Consider the following 19,764-nt stretch of genomic DNA (forward strand, 5'->3'; position numbering starts at 1 on the left):
TCAGGAACGCCATCCAGCCAGGACTTGGATTCCTCCAGAAACAGACAGCTCATTACCTCTAAGGCACCTCCTCCTCCCTTAAAAAGAGCCAGAGTCTGTGCCCATGGCCCTCAGAGGGGTGCAGGGGCAGGGCATCATTACTTCTCCCTTCAGGGCAGAATGAAGGCTCCTGAACCCGAATCTTCTCTCCTCAAGTCCTTCCTTCTGTGGCCTGGCTTCAGCCCCGGGCCATGTGCACTGCCCTCTGTTGGGTCAGCCCCATGTTGTCACCACCGCTTTTAGCTGGTGGCCTTCAAGACTGCTCCAATGGTCCAGATAAGGTCTGAGCAGCCCAGATGACCCCTCTCTGCTTCTGCTCTCACCAGCCCTCCTCCTGCCCCCAGCACGTGTGCCAGGGGAAGCAAATGCCAGGGCACCCTCAGCCCTGCTCTGGGACCAGAACGTACCTTCCTTACCTCCTGCTCTTAACTCTCAGGCCTCCCCTGACCTCGGGCCTCAGGGCCAACTTGTCTCCTCCTGCCTGGGATGGACGACTCTCCTGGCAAGGGTAGCTCAACCTGCTGGCTCCTTCTAGGCACTTCCCTCTGCCCTCTGCTGCCTGGCCATGCTAATGTGATTCCAGGCGTCTGCTCTGGGTCTTAGCCCCTTCCTAGCAACTAGGCCCTTGACAGCCCCAGCCAGGCATATCCCAGCTACAAGCACCAAAGCGTTTGCCCAGGAGTCTGAGTGGGCAGCCTGCTCTGCCCATAATTCTCTGCTTAGTGGCCTGAGGCCCTTGATAACCTGTCTGGAAGCCAGCCATCTCCGGGGTATGTCCAGTCACTCTGAGGACTGGAAAACCACAGCCCACACGATAACATCTGATGCATATTAACCACACAGTGCTTCCTCCTTGTTAACCTACTTCCTCCTCACCAAACTCTGCCCTACTGCCAGAGGGCCCCAGGACTGGAAGGAGAGGCTCCCTTACCCCCAGCTGCTTCCCAGCACTCTGCCCCGTATCTGCAGCCCATGCTCGCATGGTGGCTAATTCTGGCATCTCATCAGACAGTAATTATGGGGGAATCAGCAGTGCTGTCATCTCGGCAGCTCGGCACCTGTCACCACGCCGCCGTCCCCAGGCGGCTGGGATGGGACCGGAAGCTGATGGAGGAGGGGTGTGCTGGGGTGAGGGGTGTCTGCTCCCTCGCCGCCTCTGCAGCCCTCACTTCCTTCAACCCTACCTCCCCACAGGTGCACAACGCATGTCAGCAAGGTGGCCACTAGCCACACCAGTGCTCCCTGTTAGCCAGGCCCGGTACTGAATGCATATGCCCTGTGTCACACACAGGCATGCCATGACCAAACAGAGCAAGAAGGACACAGCACGCCAAGGCTCAAATGAAACAATGCCCCTTCCCATAAGTGTGACTTTGAACAAGTCGTTTTACTTTTCTGGATGTCAGTCTCTCTAATGGCAAAATGGGGAAAATAGTGCTTACCTTGGGAAGAGAAATAAATATGTAAAGTATCTAGCACAGTGCCTGACATATGGATGATCACGTATTCACTCAACAAACAATGAGTACACACCTACTACGTGCTGGGCAATATGAGGATGCCGAGATAAATGAATCGCAGTTTAGCAAAGACCACGCTGGGGGCGCTTCCCTGGTGGCGCAGTGGTTGAGAGTCCGCCTGCCAATGCAGGGGACACGGGTTCGTGCCCCGGTCCGGGAAGATCCCACATGCCGCGGAGCGGCTGGGCCCGTGAGCCGTGGCCGCTGAGCCTGCGCGTCCGGAGCCTGTGCTCCACAACGGGAGAGGCCACAACGGTGAGAGGCCCGCGTACCGCAAAAAAAAAAAAAAAAAAAAAAAAAAAGACCACGCTGGGGCCATCCTGGGGCACAGGCATTTTGTTTAGCTGGTGGTGCTTTGTTTTGTTTCTTTGAATTTTAACGCCTTTAAGGAACACAGACACCCTACTCCTCAGCGCAGTCCCCACCATTCCCTATTGTCCTCCTCCACCGCTTCACTCATTGCCAGCCCCTGAAAGCACTGAGCTTGCTGCCCCCAAAGCAGACGTGAACTAGTAGGCTCAGTTATGTCCAGAACCGATGCCACGAGAGATCTGACAGAGCCTTGGGAGCTCAGGGGGCGAGCCCGGAGGTGGTCAGGGAGGGGCACTTCAGGGAGGGGCAGAAGTGGGAGGTGACAAAGGCAGGGTGTTCCTGGAAGAGGGTCACAGAGGTAAAGGGGAGGGCCACTGGGAGCGGATGGACACGCAGGCATCTCAAGGGGTCCTTCCTAGTGCTGGATCTCCGGGCCCCAGGCTGCAGCGCCTCCCTCTCCTCCAGAACATTTCCTAGGTGGGTCTTGATGTAAGACCATGTTCCCTTGCCTCACAAGCAGCATCTGCTGTCCCAACGGAGTCACTGAGTCACTTCCCTGGCCCCATGGAGAGGAACACAGCCCCACTCTAGCTCTTTACAGATGTAAAATAAAGTAAGTCTGGGAAAGGACTGAGCTCCCTGCCTCTGGGAGTATTCCAGAAGAGGGTTAAGTGAAAGAGGAGGGCATTCAGGCCCCCTCCCTGGTTCCCTGCCCCTGAGCCTCGGCCCCTCTGCCATTTGTGTGGGGAAGGGGGGTGGCCTGTGTGACCAGGACCGGGGTCGAGGGGAAAGTCTGCAGTTTCAAGTCACTCCTGCCTTCTCCTGGCAGCAGCCGAGGCGGGGCGGGGGGTGGGGGGGAGGGAGGAGAGCGGCATCGTTGCTCTTTTAGGAAAATGGTAATTTTAATTAAGAGGCAGACAAACCAGCACTCTACAGACTGTCTCCGAGCAGTTATTAAAAAGCCATCAAGGCGTCGGCAGCCCCAGTGGCAAGGAAGGCTGCCTCCCCCATCTGCCGGCCCGGATTGGGGCCGAAGCATCCTCCAGAGAGCTGGAGAAGGGCTGGAGGATGCGGAGCCTGCAAACAGCCAGGGCAGGGACTCTGCAGCCCCTCTCCCAAGGGCGGTCGGGGGCGGCACACAGACAGTACCCAGGGCACAGCCTGCCCAGCCCCAGGGAGGGGCTGGGGGAGGCACAGAAAGGGAACCAGCAACTGGGCATCCCCTGCTGTGGGCTGGGCTCTGGTCCAGCTGCTGCTGCTTTTCCTGTATTCTTCTCAACAAGGCTGCCATTTTACAGGCAAGGACACTGAGGCTCAGAGAGGGAGAGTGGCTTGACCAAGGCCACACAGCTAGGACATGGCTTATGTGAGCCTTTGAACCCGGATCAGACTGAGTCTCAAGTCCAGTGCTCCAGGCTGCTGGTCCTGGGCACGGAAGTGAGCGGGGGGTTCCCAGAGGCCCTCTTGATGTGGCCCCAGCTCTGGCCCAACAATGCTGCCCACAGTCCCCAGGGTCACGGGGACTTGGGACCTCAGTCACTGCCTGCTTGGCAGGGACACACTATAGGAGTGGAGTGCCATTGGGTCAGGGGACACTCTACAGGGACATGAAGTGCAGAGCAGCTGCCAGCAGGGGGAGCAGGGGCGGATGGGGCATCAGTGGACGGAGGGTCACAGCTCTTTCCAGCCAGGCCACAGCCCCAGGCCCCACAGCCAGTGAATTCAGCCAACCCCTTAACCTCTATCTGCTCACCACATAAGCAATGAAAGAAACTTCGCTGTCTCGGTCACTGTTAGCCTCTGAGCCTAGACCAGTGCCTGGCACAGAGAAGGTGTTCAATAAATCTGTATTGAATGAAAGAAGGAAGGAATGGATGGATGAATCAATGAACGATTGAATAAATGAAATGCGATCACAGGGTTACAAGTGCCTATAGACTAAACAAAGCTGTCCTGAGGTCGACGTGGTCCCATCTTCTCCCATCGCCCCCCTCTGGCCAACGCTAGAACATGGGCTGCCCCTGATAAGAAGGACCCCTTGCTCCTGACCCCCTGTCCCCAGGCCGTCTCGCCCCCTCGACAGAGGGCTCCCGCCTCCTCCTCCCTCCCCAGCCCCACTCCAGGAGCTTTACAGCCAGCACACACATATACATGCACACGTGTTTGTTCGCGCACACTGACTCACATGCACACACGTGCACACACAGACACATTCTCGGCCAGGCAAGGTGCCCTCCCCAGAGTCAGGTCTCTGCTGCCCCCTCCCCTGGCAAAGGCCTGGGCCCCCCAGGGATAGCCCCCTCCCCCGTTTCTGGCCCCCGAGGCTGGGGAGAGGCACCAGCTAGGGAGCAGTGGGTGGCAGGATGGTGGGGAGAGGCCCCCCTCCTGGCTTACCAACCTGGAGACTTTAAACAGAGGGAACAGAGTCCTGGAGGCTTCCCTCCTGCTGCACGCTGGAGCCCTGGGTGAGGGACAGGAAAGGAGGAAAGTCGTGAACGAACGCCCGGAGCTGGAGGAGAGGAAGGGGCCGGGGCCGGGCTCCCAAAGCGGGCTGGGCCCGGCCGGGGCCTGGGCCTCGGGGGAGGAGGAGACGGGGACGGAGCAACGCAGAGCATTAGGAGTTGTCCCTTTGGGGGGTCACTGAGGGCTGGGGGGCAGGCAGGACGGACACTGGGTGTCGGAGGAAGAGCAGGGGCTGAAGGGGCAGAGACGCGGGTGGGAGACAGACAGGAGGACAGACAGCAGGACAACACAGAAAACAAGGGGGTCCCCAGAGTGGGGTCCCCAGGATAGACAGCCAGCAAGCCAGGCCTGGTTCTCCTCCCAGAAACGGGGGCAGGCTCTTTACTGGGGTCCACACAAGACCCCCATCTGCCTCCCCCAGCCAGGGTGGCCTCATTCTGGAAGGCTGGTGGGTTCAGAGTCAGAGGGGCCTGCCTTCACGGCTCTGCTGACCACCCCCTCCCAGCCCAAGAGACCCCCATCTGCTCCACTCACCCCCTAACCCTGAGGAAGGCCCCCCTTCTCTGCCCACAACAGAGGAAACAGGGGTACTTCACACCCGACACGCGCGCACACACTCTTGCTGTGATAGGGGCTTGCCCGAGGCCCCGTGCCCAGCTCCTGACCCCCGCGCGCACCCAATCCTCAAACGGCCAGGGCAGGGCCCCCCTCAGGTGTCCGTCATGCTGCCTCGCTCTCACTCTGCAGGAAGTCCTTCTAACTGTACTCTACCTCCCTCGTGCCCCAGCGCCTGTCTGCGGCCTTTCATCCTGGGGCGTGCGGCATTAGGACCCTTCCTGCACAGAGACACTGTGGGCCGGGCACCCTCTCGGGCCCAGCCCTCACTGGCTGTCTCGGACCCATCCACACCCACATCACGTCTGGCTGCAAGCATCCTCAGAGCCCCCTGCCAATCTGATGTTTCCAATTTTCCCACCGATTACCCAAGACACAGGCATCCTGGGGAGAAGCAGCTGTCGTACCCAGATGTTGGGACATTGACTGGGGGAAGAAATCAAGAATGTTCACTAACATATGTAGCCCCAGAGGGCTTCCTGGACAAAGCGGTGGGGTGGGGGTGGGGCACAGAAGGGCAGGTGGACAGGGGGGCACCAGGTGGGGGCATGAAGGCTCAAGAGGCCCAGCTCCCCGCTCACCACCAGCCTTAAGTGGCAGCTCCAGGGGCCCAGCCCCAGACGGGCTGGGGTGAGAATCTGGGTTTTAGATAAGAGGCTTGCTCACGTATGTCTCTTTTTCCTGGGAGAACAGCCACCCATTCGTTCATTCAACTGGACAGTGAGGAGGAGGATGAAGACAAAGACGTTACTATTTAGTGAAAGTTCACAATGTGCCGGGAGCTCCGCCTAAATTACCTCATTTAATCCTGGTACCCACCTTGTGAGGGAACCACGGTTATCAGTCCCAATTTACAGATGAGGAAACTGAGCTTCAGAGATGTGAAGTGACTTGCCCAGAACCACACAGCGAGTGAGTCACAGGGCTGGGATGCCTGCCCGGATCTGTCCGGCTCCAGAGCCTAAGCTCTTGACCCCTGAGCTGAACTGCTTCCCATCCATCCTCCCCAGCCTTTGGCTGGCTCCCATTCCGTGCCCGCTGGGAAGTTCTGCCTGAAGTCTAACCTCTTTCCATCCCATGCTCCAGCATAAACTATTTTTTACGGACAGTAAGTGGAGCAGAAGGCTTCACTTCAGTTTCTTTCTGCCTCATCCTAGGAGTGGGAAGCAGATAATTTTAACCTAAGGCTGCAAATGGACCAGGGATCAGGGGTGGGGGATGAGCTGCTGGGTTCAGGAGAAGGGGGTTCTCCCAAGCTTCATCTTTAAGTGACTTCTGCCCCTCTGGGAGCCCCTTTCCTACTCTCCCGCCTCCGTCACAGAAGAGGCTCCAGGAAGCCCCTCAAAGGTCTCTTCTCGTTTGAACATCCAGAAATCCCCCCCAAGCACCCGCACTAGGGAGAGAGAGCCTAAAAAGTCAGCGGCAGCAGAGCGAGAGTCGCTGTCAGTCCAAACAGCCCTGGCTTTCCCTCAGAGTCCCAACTTTCAGCTTAGAAGAAGGCTGGGACCCGAATGGGGACTCACCAGGCCAGCCTGGCCACTGGGAGGGGATGGACTAGGCAGGGGACAGCCCCGGAGAGGAGGCATAGAGGCCCGGGTGTATCTGCAAGGGCTTCAATAAGCCGTGGAATGCCTTCCCAATGAACTGGGATCGTTAATTCTTCCTCAATGAGGCAGCTGCTGGTGCCTGGGGTGACGCCACAGATGCCTGCTGTGTCTGCAATTATCAGCCCCCCTGGGGTGAAAGGAGCCAGCAGGACACACACACCCTCTCTGCCTCCTAGGCTCTGCACAAACATCTCCAGCTTAGGGCCACTCTGTGGGGGTCTCTGGATCTGGGGGGCCCCTGTGGGTCCCTGGGTCTGGGGTCTCCAGCATGCTCGGTGACTGGGGTGGAAAAGAGACCAGGGTGCTGGCATGAGGAGGTTGGCAGAAATGAGGAAGGGAGGCGTGTGAAAACCCAGCTCCTTCCCAGTCTCAATGCTACTCCATTCCGGGATATGCAGGCAACTGGGCCAGGTGGTTGAGGCTACCAGGAACCAGGAAAAGGTTGTGGGGGAGATGAGCCACCAGCTGGCAGTGCCTCCGCAGAAGAAAAGATGGACTGGATTATCGTCCCTGGTTGGAACGGAGTGCTGCAAAGCCCTTTTTTTCTGGGGTGGGAGGAAAACAGACAGTAGCTGAATCCTATAGCCTCTCGCTTATCCATCTTCTGGGCTGAGAGGACAGATTTAGGCAAGACGTGCCTTCGGAGCAGGAGGGGCTGTTTATAAGGCGTATGCAGGCGCACAGAAGCACCGGTGTTCTCTTGGGCCAAATCTCCATTTTTCCCAGTTTAGCTGGAGCTGGGAAGTAGTATTCCCACCGTCTGTGTGGCGAGGCATATATTATCTCAGGAGAGAGGAGGTGGGTCGAACCTGCGACAGCTGGAAGGGACTTGAGAGATTCTCTAGTTCCACCCTTTCCTCACACCGAGGACACTGGAAACCAGAGGGGGCAACTAACTTGCCTAATGCCACACAGCAGTGGGGGAGGCAGGCAAGCTGACACCAGTCCAGCGCTTGCTCTTTACCCTGCACTTGACTTCTCTGCCCTGGGGGATCAAAGACGGACTTCGCTGTGACCTCCTCTTCCCCAGCAGCCCTGAACGCCTCTTCATCACGGCCCCCTGCACTCTGCCAACCATCACAGCCACGAGAGATTAAACTGGATCTACCAAGTTCCTTCCGATGGCCCAAAGGTCATCTCAGAGCTCACGCCCACCAGTCCCCTGCCCCTAGGTACAACACTAGCTTACTCACACTCACAGACACCTATCATTGAGGTAAGAGATGCAAAAACACCACCTGGGAGCAGCCACCCTTCACGCACCTGGAGGCTTCCTTCCCATCTAACCTCGATTTCTCCTGCTGCAGCGTGGGCCTGTTTCCTCTCAAGCTGTCCTGTGCAAGAACAGGGGGAGGGGGAGGAGAACAGGATTCCCCGCCTCCAAACCCTTCTGTCTGCCCACCTGCAGCAGAGGATGAGGCCAGGGTGTCCCAGGGTGGCTGGGCCCTGAGCCCAGCGGGTGCGTGGGGCAGGAGGGCTGCGGTGGGGAAGCAGCCGCCTGAGTGTGGGAGAAACAGCTCTTCTGGGAATTGTCCTTCTGACTCTTCATCTCCTGCAAACTCCTGCATCTCAGGGTTAGGGGAGGGTCTCCTCTGGGCTCAGAGACATCCATTCCCTCCCCATACCATTTATTGACTGTTTATCACGTGTCAGGCACTGTGCTGGACATTTTCATCTATTATTTCATTTAAGTTTCACAACAATTCCGTGGTCAGAAACTAAACTGCCCCCCGGGTCAGTTCCTCCCTGAGACTAGATCTAACCTTGATCCCTCTTGCTGTGTCTCCTCTGGCCCCGTCCACCATGGCGGTGGAGGGGATTTTTGCTCCTGTCTTCAGAAATCCTCACCTGACTCAGTGGCCCACCTGATCTTCCCCTGGCTGCCAACCTTTACCCCAGTCTTGCCCCATGTGATGAGTATTATGGGGGTGAAAGGAAATGAGGCAGGTTGGGGGCTGGGATGCAGCACACTGCCCTGTGCCAGACACAGAGCACATACCAGGTGGCAGGGGAGAAGGCCCGTGAGATCAGTCGGGGTAGACGGAGGTGGGTGCAGAACAGAGGGCAGCAGTTTCTCCCTCCCTATGACCCCCTGCAGGGAGCACCGTGCCTCACCTGTGGTGTGCTGGCCAGGCAGGGCCCAGACATGCAATGATCCTATTCCCAGTGACCATCTCTCAGGTCCAAGTTCCAACCCACACATACCCAGAGCCCAGGGGCCTGAGCAGAAGTGGGCAGGGCACAAGACAGCAGGACTTGTCCTGGACTGTGAAGCCGCCTGTCTGGCAGCTGAAGCCAGAGGAGGGACTCTTACATCTAGAGGTGCTCAGACCCTGACCCCTCTGCCAGGCTCAGTGGGGTTTCACACACCCCGTGGTAGCCACAGGCAACTGTAGTGAATTCACACCCACTTGGTTTCACTGTTTGGACTTTCTGGAGCCGGAGTGATGAGGGTAGGGGTCCCCTCCACTAGGGCTATCCCCCCATCCTGCCTCTAGGACGGCTGGAGCACAGGAGCCACCTCCCCAGGGAATTCTCAGGCCTCACCCGGCTTCCATCCCTCTGGGAGATTCCAGCAGTGACAGCCTGGGCCAATGGGCAAAGGGGAATTGGAGTGGTGGGTGGGACTCTGGTCCCCGTGGGCGGCACCCTCCCCCTTCAAGCAGGCATCACTGATATATGCAAAGCATATGCAAATCACCCAGAAGAGAGAGACACAACAACGGTGGAACGTCAGAAGAGACCTTGGAGAGGAGCCAGCCTGTGCCCCCTCATTTCACAGGTGAGCACAGAGGCCCTTGCCAGGAAGGGACTTGCTCAAGGTCACTCGGACGTTTGGGCGCTGAGGCAGGATCCTAACGAGGTCTCTTTACTCAGTCCAAGGCTCTTTCCATGCCAGTCTTGTCTTCCATGTGGGGGGGCTTACAAGACGGTGAAGGGGTCACAGGGCCTGCAGGGGGTCCCTTGGACCCTTCCCTTCCCCCTGTGAGCCTGGGGAGTGGGTGTGGGGGAACCATGGGCAAGGGTGGCGATGATGCCTGGGACAGCGGGCGACCAGAGGTGTGGAGGGGCCAGAGGCCGGAGGCATTGGTTTCCGGCAGCCAAGCAGTAGAAGGCGGCAGGAGAACTTGAGTGTCTGAAGCCCAATGTCAGGGCAAGGTGCCCGCTGTGTGCGGGGAGGGGGATGGCGCCCTCACTACACACACATCTCTAAGTGCTCAGAGGCCCCCTTCCGCCTGGACTCTGACGACTATGACACCTGACAGACCATAATAGTCAACTCAGGCTGGTCCCTTCCGTGGCTGCAGCTCCTTCCCTCCCTCCAACCAACTTGGCTTCTTAACCTTCCAGACAGTCCTAGAAAGCAGGACAGATGCTAAGGAAAGAAGAGAGACAGGTATGAGGGGCCAGACAGACCGAAAAGGGGAGACTAAGGAGCAGAAGGGGGAGACGAAGAGGAGAGACAGCGGGAAGGACAGAGGGAGAGGAATGGAGGGGCAGGGATGGGGGGCACCAGGGGGAAGAAAGTGGGGGGGTCTGAGGAGCAGAGGGGGGAATGTGGGAGCAGGGAAGCCGAACGGGGGCTCCCAGCCTCTGGAACTGAAGGACCAGGCTGGAGCCTGGGCGAAGGGCACAGGAGCCCCATCGAGGCCCGAGGCTGCATGGCAAGAGCAGGGGACCAGGTCCCGGCCCCTCTGCCCGCCTCCCCAGCAAACCCCCCGGCTGCCAGGAAATCAGCGGCCGCCTCCCGCTCTCCTTCCCTCCCTCCCTCGGGGCAGGCAAGCGCTGCTTCCCAGCCAAATCCAAAGCCTTCATCTCTGCTTTTCAGAGCTGGGAATGAAAGAAGGGGAAGCCAGTGCAGCCCTCAAACCCGCTGACGGCCAGATTTTTATTATCTTTGCTCGAATGGGCCCTAGGAAGCCAACAAGGGATTCTTCAAAGAGCATCTGAGTGGCTCATTGAAGCCTGCACCTGCACCAGCCCACCCACGACGGGCAGCTGGGGCTTGGGGCAGGGGCACAATCTGTCCCCCACCGCCCACCAAACCCGGAGACCAGATCGGAGGCTGCCTGGAGCCTCACCCTCCGTTCTCTGTGCCTAGGCAGGGGCCACTCGGTCAGGCAGCCAGGCTCAAAGGCTAGACCCAGGCCCACTGGGCCTCTGAGACAGTCTCTGTCCCTCTCTGGGCCTCGAAGACACAAACTAAGGAAGAAATCGGATCTCCTTGCCAGGGCTTGGAGGAGATAAGTGCTTGGGATTCCTCGAAAGCAAAGCTTTAATGGCAAGCTCCAGATCCTTCTCCTGAACTCTCTGCCTGCCCACCCAATGGCCTCCTGTCTCCCTTCCAACCAAGCTGCCCCTCCATTCCCGAGCCCCAGGCCCACTACTCAGGATGATCCTCAACCCCCAAACACAGCTCCCTCAGGTCAAATCCTCAACCTCGTCTCCCTTCTTTCCCCAAGACCTAACCTGGGGTGGAGAGGGGGCTAAAACAGACCTGGTACTTCAAAGAGTCTAGCCTCCTCCGTCCTAAGCTTGGGTTTTGTCAGAGAAAGCCAAGGTTCGAACTGGGCAGATGGCAGCCGTGCCACCATCACCCCCAGCTCTGACCACACCGGTGAGATCGATGCTCACAGCCAAAGAAGGAATCAATGGTTCTAATTAAACCTTTTTTCCAGGGTGGGTCCCTGGCCAGAGAGAGAGAAAGAGAGAGATCATCCGGGGCTCTGCATCACAGCACCCAACTCTGCCCTGTACATATTTAAGAAACATGGAGCCCTGGATTCCCAGCAGGATTCAGGCCATGAAGACCCCAGACCCCATCCCCTCCGCGTTAGGCAAGGCGGCTAGCAGAAAGCATGTGGTGAGATCAAACCTCCCAATGGCTCATTCCCAGGGACCCTTCCCCTAGAGGAGCTCCCCGTCTCCACTCAGCACTGCCTGAGACCACAGTTGCTTCTTCCAGATCTCCAGAGCACATGGGGGACCTGCATCTCCATCCCGGCCCTGAGGGTCATCACAGAGAACTGGCCAACATGGTAAGGGCGGAAGGAGCAGGGGTGGGGGGAGCACTGGACAAAGACCCTCTTGTCCCCAAGGCGCAGTGGCAGGAAGCCAGGGCAAAGCCTTTGCACTTGCTGCCAATGGTGCCTGGGTGCCCGGCAGTCTGGGTGGAGGGGGGAATCTTATTCTTGGAACCCCCTCCTTTTATGTTCCATCCCTTGCTTCTACACTAGGCCACCAGCTAAGTCTCTGCCCCAACAACTCCCAGCTTGCCTGGATACTTCCTTCCTGTATGAATGCCGGACCCTGACACTTGCCCACAGTGGGCCCAGCATCAACTAAAACCGGCAAAAGACCTCACACGGAAACCATAACTGCCCCCCACATATGTACACATGCGCAACCACGCCAGAAACCACCACCATCACGGCTGCCACCAATGATGACAAAGCCCCACATTTTCACAGTGACAGTCTCCATCAAATGCATCACCAATTCTTTAAGATCAGCAAGAAGGATAGGGAAGGGAAGGAGAGAAACTGAGGCACAGAGTTCGACAGCAAAGTAGTTGGCTCAAGGTCACCCAGACCAAGATATCCAGAGTTGGAAAGAAGGCATCCTATCCCCACCCCAAAGTGCTCAAACCCAACACCAAGGAATAGCCAGACCCACAAGCCTGGAAGTCTGGTCATCTACCCCCGACTCCCAGCCCTTATCTGCTTCCCCCTCCCCCAAACAACAGGAGCTCCAACATCTTCTGAAAAGCTCCAGCCAGGAACCCACTTCTCCTAAAGTTGGGGGCTGCAAGACCTCCTGGTTCCCTCGTATTTGGGAAGAGGGCCTGGCAGTCCAGGATCTCCGCCTTGCACACTCCCAGTTCTCGCTCACCTGGCTCCCCTCGGCCCCCGGGGTCCCTCGGTCCAGCCTCCTCCCTGGAAGATCGGGCGCTGCCCTCCGCTGTCCTCTCCCACCAGGCCAGGGCAAAGCGCCGGAGGCACTGCCAGGGCTGCATGGGGAGGGGTGGGGCGGAGGGGCTTGCACCAGCAGCTGCACACACCCCGCCGGGCCCTGCCAGCCGAGCTGCGGAGGCACCCGGCCGGCCCCCTCTGCTTCCACCAGCATCCTGCTGCCCCCACCGACAGGACTCGGAGCTGGCCAGGGAGCTTCTGACGTAGCAAAGGGGTGCGTGGGAGGGGAAGGGGGGTTAGCGCGGCCCCTCCCCAGCCCCGCCCTCTGCCGCTCAGCCTCCGGCAGTCCCTACTTCCTCATTCACCCTAGATGCTCTCCCCAGCTGGGGGCGCCCTCCCCTGCCCACTGGCTTCTGCAAGGGGAGGGCTTAAGATCAAATGGCCCCTCCCCAGCCCCTCCCCCTCCCGCCAGCCTAGCGGGGAGCGGGTCCCCAGTCTCTGCAACTGCTGCCTAGGCTCCCAGGTCTCCAGGGCTAGGGCTTCGAGGTGACTGGGGAGGGGGTGCGGGGAATACAGGCTTGTATCCTGGCAACACAACCAACCCCAGAATACACTAATCCTCTTCCTTCCCTGGGGGGCGGGCGCAAAGCGCCTACCACCACCATCCAAGGGCGTGCACCCCATTCTGGGACCTGGGGGAAAGAGGCCTTTAATGCTCCCACCACTTCTCCATCCCCTTCGCCTCCCCCTGCATCCTCCTCTTCCTCCACCTCGGATGGACCACTCCCCTCCTCCACTCTCCTCACCATCCATCCCCCGTCCTCTTTTCTCCCTCCCTCCCCCCTCCACATAAACCCCTTTAAATTTTAACCCTTCGGGCCCCCTTCCCCGGGCCTCACGAGGCCCTCCCCACCCGGTCTCCAGCCTCGCCAATGCAGGACCCCCTCTCTGGTCCCAGCACTCCTCTCGCCCCGGTCCCTCTCCCAAGCCCGGAGCGCCGCGGTCCCCTGCCCCCCACACACCTGCGTCCCGAGCATCCCTCGCCCCGTCGGCCGCCGCCTCCCCGGCCCGGCCGCCGCCCCCGCCCCCGGCCGAGGGGAAAACACACAAAGAAAACAGAAATACCTTCCACTTAAGCATGGAGGCACATTAGGAAGGAGAGAGACAGGGACATGCCTTGGGACGGAGCGTTCCCCATCGGGCGGGGGCGCGGGGGGCGGGGGCCCCGGGCCGGCCTGCCTGGCGCTCGCCCTCTCGCCGCCTCGCGGGCTCCTCGCTGGGCCCCAGCCCCGGGGCGCGGTGCCAGGCGGGCGGGCCGGGGGCGCGGGCCCCGCCGGGGTGGACCAGCTGGGAGGGCGCCGGCGGCCGGGCGTGTGGGTGCGCGCGCGCGCGGGCGTGTCACCGAGTGTGCGAGAGCGAGTGTGTGTGTGTGTGTGTGTGTGCGCGCGCCGGCGCGGGTGTGTCACTGCGGGCTGGAGCGCGCGCGGCGCGAGCACGCGCGTGTGGCCTGAACGTACAAAGGGCCGCCGGGGTGGCGGGGAGCAGGGAGGGGAGGGGGCCGGCGCCTCGCGCCCTCCAGCTGCACTGCGGGACCCCGCAGCGCGCGGCCGGGCCTGGGGTGCGGGGCGCGCTCACGCTCCCCTCCCCGCTGCACCTGCTTCTTCCCCCCAGAGCAATCCTCAAGCCATGACAGAGACTAATGCCTAAAGTGGGGGCCGGCATCGGAGGAGGGGGTGCACCTCGAGGGTGCGGAAACTTCTCGGTCTCCTAGCCCGTGCGCGCCTTAGGATGGAGACGCATTCGGGGACGAACGGGGCAGGGAGGGACTGGGGGACTACTCTTCAGCCAAGGTGACCTCCGAAAGCCACAGGCGCCCTATGCAGGGAGAGTCTGGACCCTCCTCTGCCTGTGCCGGGACGCCCCCCTAGCTGTCTCCTTAGACCTGGCTTAGCCAAGGGGACCCAGTCCCACGGCGCCCCCTGCTGGGCTGTCTCCTTGCCCCCAGCTCGGGTGGCGGCCCCTCCTGGAGGCTTCTGCTGGAACTGCAGCGGCCCGTGCTGTGAGTGAGGGGAGTCCGCCAGTCGGCCAAGCAGGCCTCCAAAGGAGGGCGCTCCAGCTCCTGACCCTTCTCACGCCTCACTGGCGACGCCATTGCCACCTCCACCCCCTCCCTGTCCCACCCTGGCCTACCTGTTGGCTCCACAGACTTCTCTGGGTGATTCTGTCCTCTACTCCTCCTGTCCCGGTTGCTTGCTCTCTCTCTCTCTCCGGTTCTCTGTCCTGTCCTTTCTCTCCCAAGCTTCTCTTGGAGAGGGGGAGGTCCCCTGCCCCTTTTATTTACTCCCGGCATTCCCAAAGCCGGCTTAGATGAGCAAGAAAGCGGCACAGCACATCTCTTCGCTATAGGCCACCAGGTGGAACGGCAGGCAAGCCTAGAGGCAGGAGAGGAGACCCCACCCCAAGTGGCCCAAACGACAAACCGGTTTCCCCACTTCCTGGTCTACCCAGTTGCAGCCTTAATCCAAGCTCTCCCACTTTCCTTCCCGCACTCCCCCACCCAGCCCCAGGCCTGCCCTGAGCCAGCCACATGCCTGGCTCAGGGCAAGTCTGATGCCCCTTAGAGATTAACTCCAGTTGCAGTAACTTAGGTGACTGGGCCAGGGTAAGGAGAGGAGGGGCCCTTCCCAGCTCCAGCCGGACAGCTAAGGAGGGCAGCCAAGAGCCGTGTCCTGGACACACCGTCTGGGCACACGACCCCAGCAGTCGGCACCCTGACTTCTTCCCTCCTGGGCCAGCTGCCTCTCCCTCTGCCAACTGGATGGTGCCCATCTTTTGGCCTCTGAGTGTGCTGTGGGCACTCATCCAGCTCCCTGCTTGGCTGCATGCCCAGGATGGGTATGGGAGGCAGCAGGCCCTGTGTAGGGGAGGGGTCGGCAAGGGGACGGGTGGCTTCCCCTCAGCTGTGTGGACACCAGTTCCCAAGCCTCTCAGAGCCCAGAGGCTGGGGACTCACGCTGCTGGTCCTCCATCCAGGCCTCCAGCTCAACCACGCAGGATGCTACCCCTCCCCTCCCCCTCAGGTCCCCCCGCCATGAGACGAGTTCTCCTCCCTTCCCCACATGGTGCCCACCTAAGTGGAAGGGCATAGCACATGCTTTACCCATATTCTCTAATTTAACCCTCTCAACAACCCTGTGGAAGTGGCTGTTTTCAGCCCCGTTTCACAGAGAAAGGAGTTGAGGCTCAGAGAGGCACAGCCACTTGCCCAATCTAAGAATAGCAAAGGTGAACTTGAAACCCAGACTTGCCTGACTCCAAGGCTCCCAGACTCTTTTTCTATCACCACCACCATCTCCTAACCCTGTGGGCTGCCAGAAGCAGGGGCCTAACTCTGATACACGTCTCATGACCAGAAAGGAAAGAAAGAGCTTGGCTCAGGAACATGGCTGAGGGTAAAGACATAGTTATTTATGTCAGGGTTAGGGAACTGGGCATTATCCCCTGGATGATGGCTGGAAAGATGCTTGTCCTGTCACATGGAGGTTTTTCTGGCCTTTACACTAGATGCCAAGAAGCCACGGGCTCGGGGACTTGGGGAGGGAGGCTCTGTGAATTAGCCCCCAGAGACTGGGAATAATTCCAAATATGACATTAGTGACCTCCTTCATCATGAACGCCCCCCCCCCATAGTGAGAAGATTAAATGAGATTCAGGTAACATTTTTTATTTGTGTAGTTCACGTGTTAGAGACATATCGTAAACATTTCTGATCATTTTCATAGCTATGAGCTCATTTGACCCCCTCCTCTCCTCAAAGCAGGACAGCGGCCTCCATGGGTCCGTGGAGGGGTGAGAAGGGATACAGCTCCTGAACGGGAACAAAGACCCCTGAGGCCCAAGTTGAGCCAGAGGGCAGATGGCCTGATACCAGCCACTCTCACTGACCCCTCTCCATCCTCTGCCCCATGCCCCAGGGAAGATAGGTGCCTCCCCACCACCACCACCTGATCTCAAAGGCCAAGCTCCAGGGGCTTCCCTGGTGGCGCAGTGGTTGAGAGTCCGCCTGCCGATGCAGGGGATGCGGGTTCGTGCCCCGGTCCGGGAAGGTCCCACGTGCCGCGGAGCGGCTGGTCCCGTGAGCCATGGCCGCTAAGCCTGCACGTCCGGAGCCTGTGCTCCGCAACGGGAGAGGCCACAACAGTGAGAGGTCCACATACCGCAAAAAAAAAAAAAAAAAAAAAAAAAGCCAAGCTCCTGGGAAGTCCTCTCCTCTGATCAGGGCGAGGGAAACACAGGTATTATTTCTTCAGCCGAGAGACCAGAATTGCTTCTGGAAGCTGGCATGGTGCCTGGGCACAAGCAATGTGCCAGCTGCCTCCACCTGAGATGCCTCAGGTGCCACCCTGCCCCCACTCTCAGTCCTCAACGAGTAACTCCCCTCTGGCCTTTCTCCCCTGTATCTCTGGCATTGCGCTTGATTGGGAGGGGGCTGCTGGCTTGTTTGAGGGATTGGAACAGCAGATGGTAAACACCCACCTTGCCTTTCTCACTTCACGCATCCTGCTCGCCTTTTCCTGGGAGCCCACAGGAGCGAGGTTATGAGGGAGAGCCCTAGAGGTGAGAATTCTCAGCCTCACTGCTCCTTCCCCAAGGGTGTTTGGAACAGGGTTTGCACGTGGACAAACATCTGGGCAGGAAGAGGGAGATGGGGCTGATCTTGGTTCCCCGGCCAGAGATTGAAGTCAGGCCACGGCAGTGAGAGTGCTGAATCCTAGCCACTAGACCACCAGGGACCAGTGGCCAATGACAAGGCCCCTGGCCCTTCAACTTTGTGGAAATGAATTCTCACAAAGACCAAAATTAGTGAAACAAGTAAAGTGTTTCTTAGGAGGAAGAAGAGTACATGTAGACAGACACACGGGCTGACTCAGAGAGAGTCACACCAGCATGGTAGTTTGAATCATTTGTATGGGGCATTTCTTCTGGGTTTCCTTTGGCCAATCACCTTTCTTTGCCTGGTTCTGAGTCCGTATTGGGTTTATCTTAGGGTCCTCCCATATGTGCGTGCACCTCTTAGCCAAGATGGATTCTAGTGAAGAGGCCTATGGGTGGGTTGATATCACTCCCTTTCTGACCTCCAAGGAGCCTTTCTGCGCATGTGTAGTCAGGAAGTTCTCCTTGACCTTGAGAATGAGAAATACATGGTCTCTTTATCTCTTATCTGGGTAGGGCTCAGCTTTCTCCTCTGTCCAGCTGCTCAGCCTGGGGCCCATCTATCTCCCACCTCAGGGCCTGGGGTGGGCAGAGGGGCACTTGGGCCTCTAAGGAAAGCCACAGGGGAAAAGGTGATGTGAAAATGATACTGGGACACCCCAAACTGCTCACTCTGCCACCTTAGAGTCCCCCACCCCAAATCCTCGAGAAGGCACCCTGCCAGGAGTGTTATTGTCTAGCTAGGGCATTTCATGAGCCCCATTTGGACCACCCAAACTCCACCAAGGGTGGCCCAAAAGCACCGAGGGGGCTGTGGAGAGCCCTCTTCCGGGGAGAGAGTGACCAGGGGCAGTGAGCCGGCCTCTGGGGCTGGTTTGGGTTGGGGAGCTGAGAGGTGGAGGTTGCTTCCCTCTGCCCCAGACCTGCAGACTTCCGATCACAGCTCAGTCTCTGAGAACCTGGAAGCCTCTCCTCCCGCATTCCTCACTCTCCTATTCCTCCTCCCACCCTATAGGAGAGGAGTAAAAGGCAGTAAGTTTCAATAGACCCCCCTCCGTTCCCCTTGATCCCCCCTCCCTTGCTTGTTATTGTAATGAATGCTAATGAAGCTCAATAATTGATGTCCTCATTAGCACATCAAACCCACTTTCTGAAGAATGGAGAGTAAAAATGGAAGGGGGGGGAATCTCTGGGGTCCTAACTGTAGCCAGCCCCCTCCAGAGAAACTCATCCTGGTGCTTCCAGCAGGGAGGGACCCCACTAGAGGGACTTGCATTCAGAAACCTAGATGTCCCCCTCTGACTGAGAATTTTCTGAGTACAAGGCTCTGTCTTCCCTATCAGATGGCAAGCAAGGGTCTTGTCTCTCCCATCAGACTGGGAACACTGAGTCCCCCTCATTAACTCTGGCTCCTCCTCAGGGCAGGGCAGTGGTTCTTAAACCAAAGCAAGAATTAGAATCCCCGGGGTTCCCTGGTGGCGCAGTGGTTGAGAGTCCACCTGCCGATGCAGCGGACACGGTTCCGGGAAGATCCCACGTGCCGCAGGGCGGCTGGGCCGGTGAGCCATGGCCGCTGAGCCTGCGCGTCTGGAGCCTGTGCTCCGCAATGGGAGAGGCCACAGCAGTGAGAGGCCCGCGTACCGGTTAAAAAAAAAAAAAAAAAAAAAAAGAATCCGCCTGCCAATGTACGGGACACGGGTTCGAGCCCTGAACGCTGGTCCGGGAAGATCCCACATGCCGCAGAGCAACTAAGCCCACAGTAACTGCACCACAACTACTGAGCCTGCGCTCTAGAGCCCGCGGACCACAACTAGTGAGCCCGCGGGCCACAACTACTGAAGCCCATGCGCCTAGAGCCTGTGCTCCGGGACAAGAGAAGCCACCGCAATGAGAAGCCCGCGCACCGTGACAAAGAGTAGCCCCTGCGCACCACAAGCAGAGAAAGCCCGCGCGCGCGCAGCAACCAAGACCCAACACAGCCTAAATAAATAAATAAATAAATAAATAAATGTATTCATTTAAAAAAAAACAGAAGAAAGAATTAGAATCCCCTGGAGGCTTTGTGAAAACAGGGGTTGCTGGGTTCCACCCCCAAAGTTTCTGATTCAGTAAGTTTGAGGCGGGGCCTGAAAATTTGCATTTCGACCAAGTAGCCAAGCGTTGCTGCTGCTACTGCTGCAGGGCAGGAACCACACTTTGAGAGCCAGTGGGAGTGAGAGCCAGTGGGGTAGGGACTGACTTCTTGCTTTGCCAGCCTCGGGCTTCGCCTGCTAGTGGGACACGTGGCAAGTCACTGCAGGGCCTGGCACACAGGGAGCGTCCAGGAGAACTCTGTGACACAGATGAGCGTACCTCTCCTCTCCTTTCCTTAAACCACCACCAAAGCCAATTCCTGCCACCATAAGTGCCCCTGGTGACTCCTTCCTCCCCTGACCTTGACCTTTGAGGGCTGGACATGGCCAGAACTGGACCTCCTGCCCCCCAGCTGCCTGCCACCATGCTCGGTGCTGCAGATACCAGTGGGTCCCCTCTCCTGGGAGAAGGAGGGAATAAAGGCGAGGGAGAGGATTCCCAGTATCCCAG

The 19,764-nt window shown here is 58.8% G+C and overlaps 1 protein-coding gene across 2 annotated transcripts in view; it reads right to left on the bottom strand.

Moving 5' to 3' along the window:
- SRCIN1 (SRC kinase signaling inhibitor 1) overlaps nt 1–12,572 on the bottom strand; it is a gene marked incomplete at both ends in the record, with an annotated part of 65,961 nt that extends 53,389 nt beyond the window's left edge. The window contains 2 exons of one of the 2 annotated variants that reach the window (XM_079725415.1): nt 4,270–4,332; nt 12,449–12,572. In XM_079725415.1, the coding sequence (XP_079581541.1) occupies nt 4,270–4,332; nt 12,449–12,572 (187 nt within the window). The remainder of the gene's footprint in view (nt 1–4,269; nt 4,333–12,448) is intronic. The other variant, XM_079725416.1, reaches the window with a different exon arrangement.
- Nucleotides 12,573–19,764: the final 7,192 nt, after the last annotated feature.

The sequence above is a fragment of the Hyperoodon ampullatus genome (assembly GCF_949752795.1).
Source record: "Hyperoodon ampullatus genome assembly, chromosome: 19".
NCBI classification, from domain to species: Eukaryota; Metazoa; Chordata; class Mammalia; order Artiodactyla; family Ziphiidae; genus Hyperoodon; species Hyperoodon ampullatus.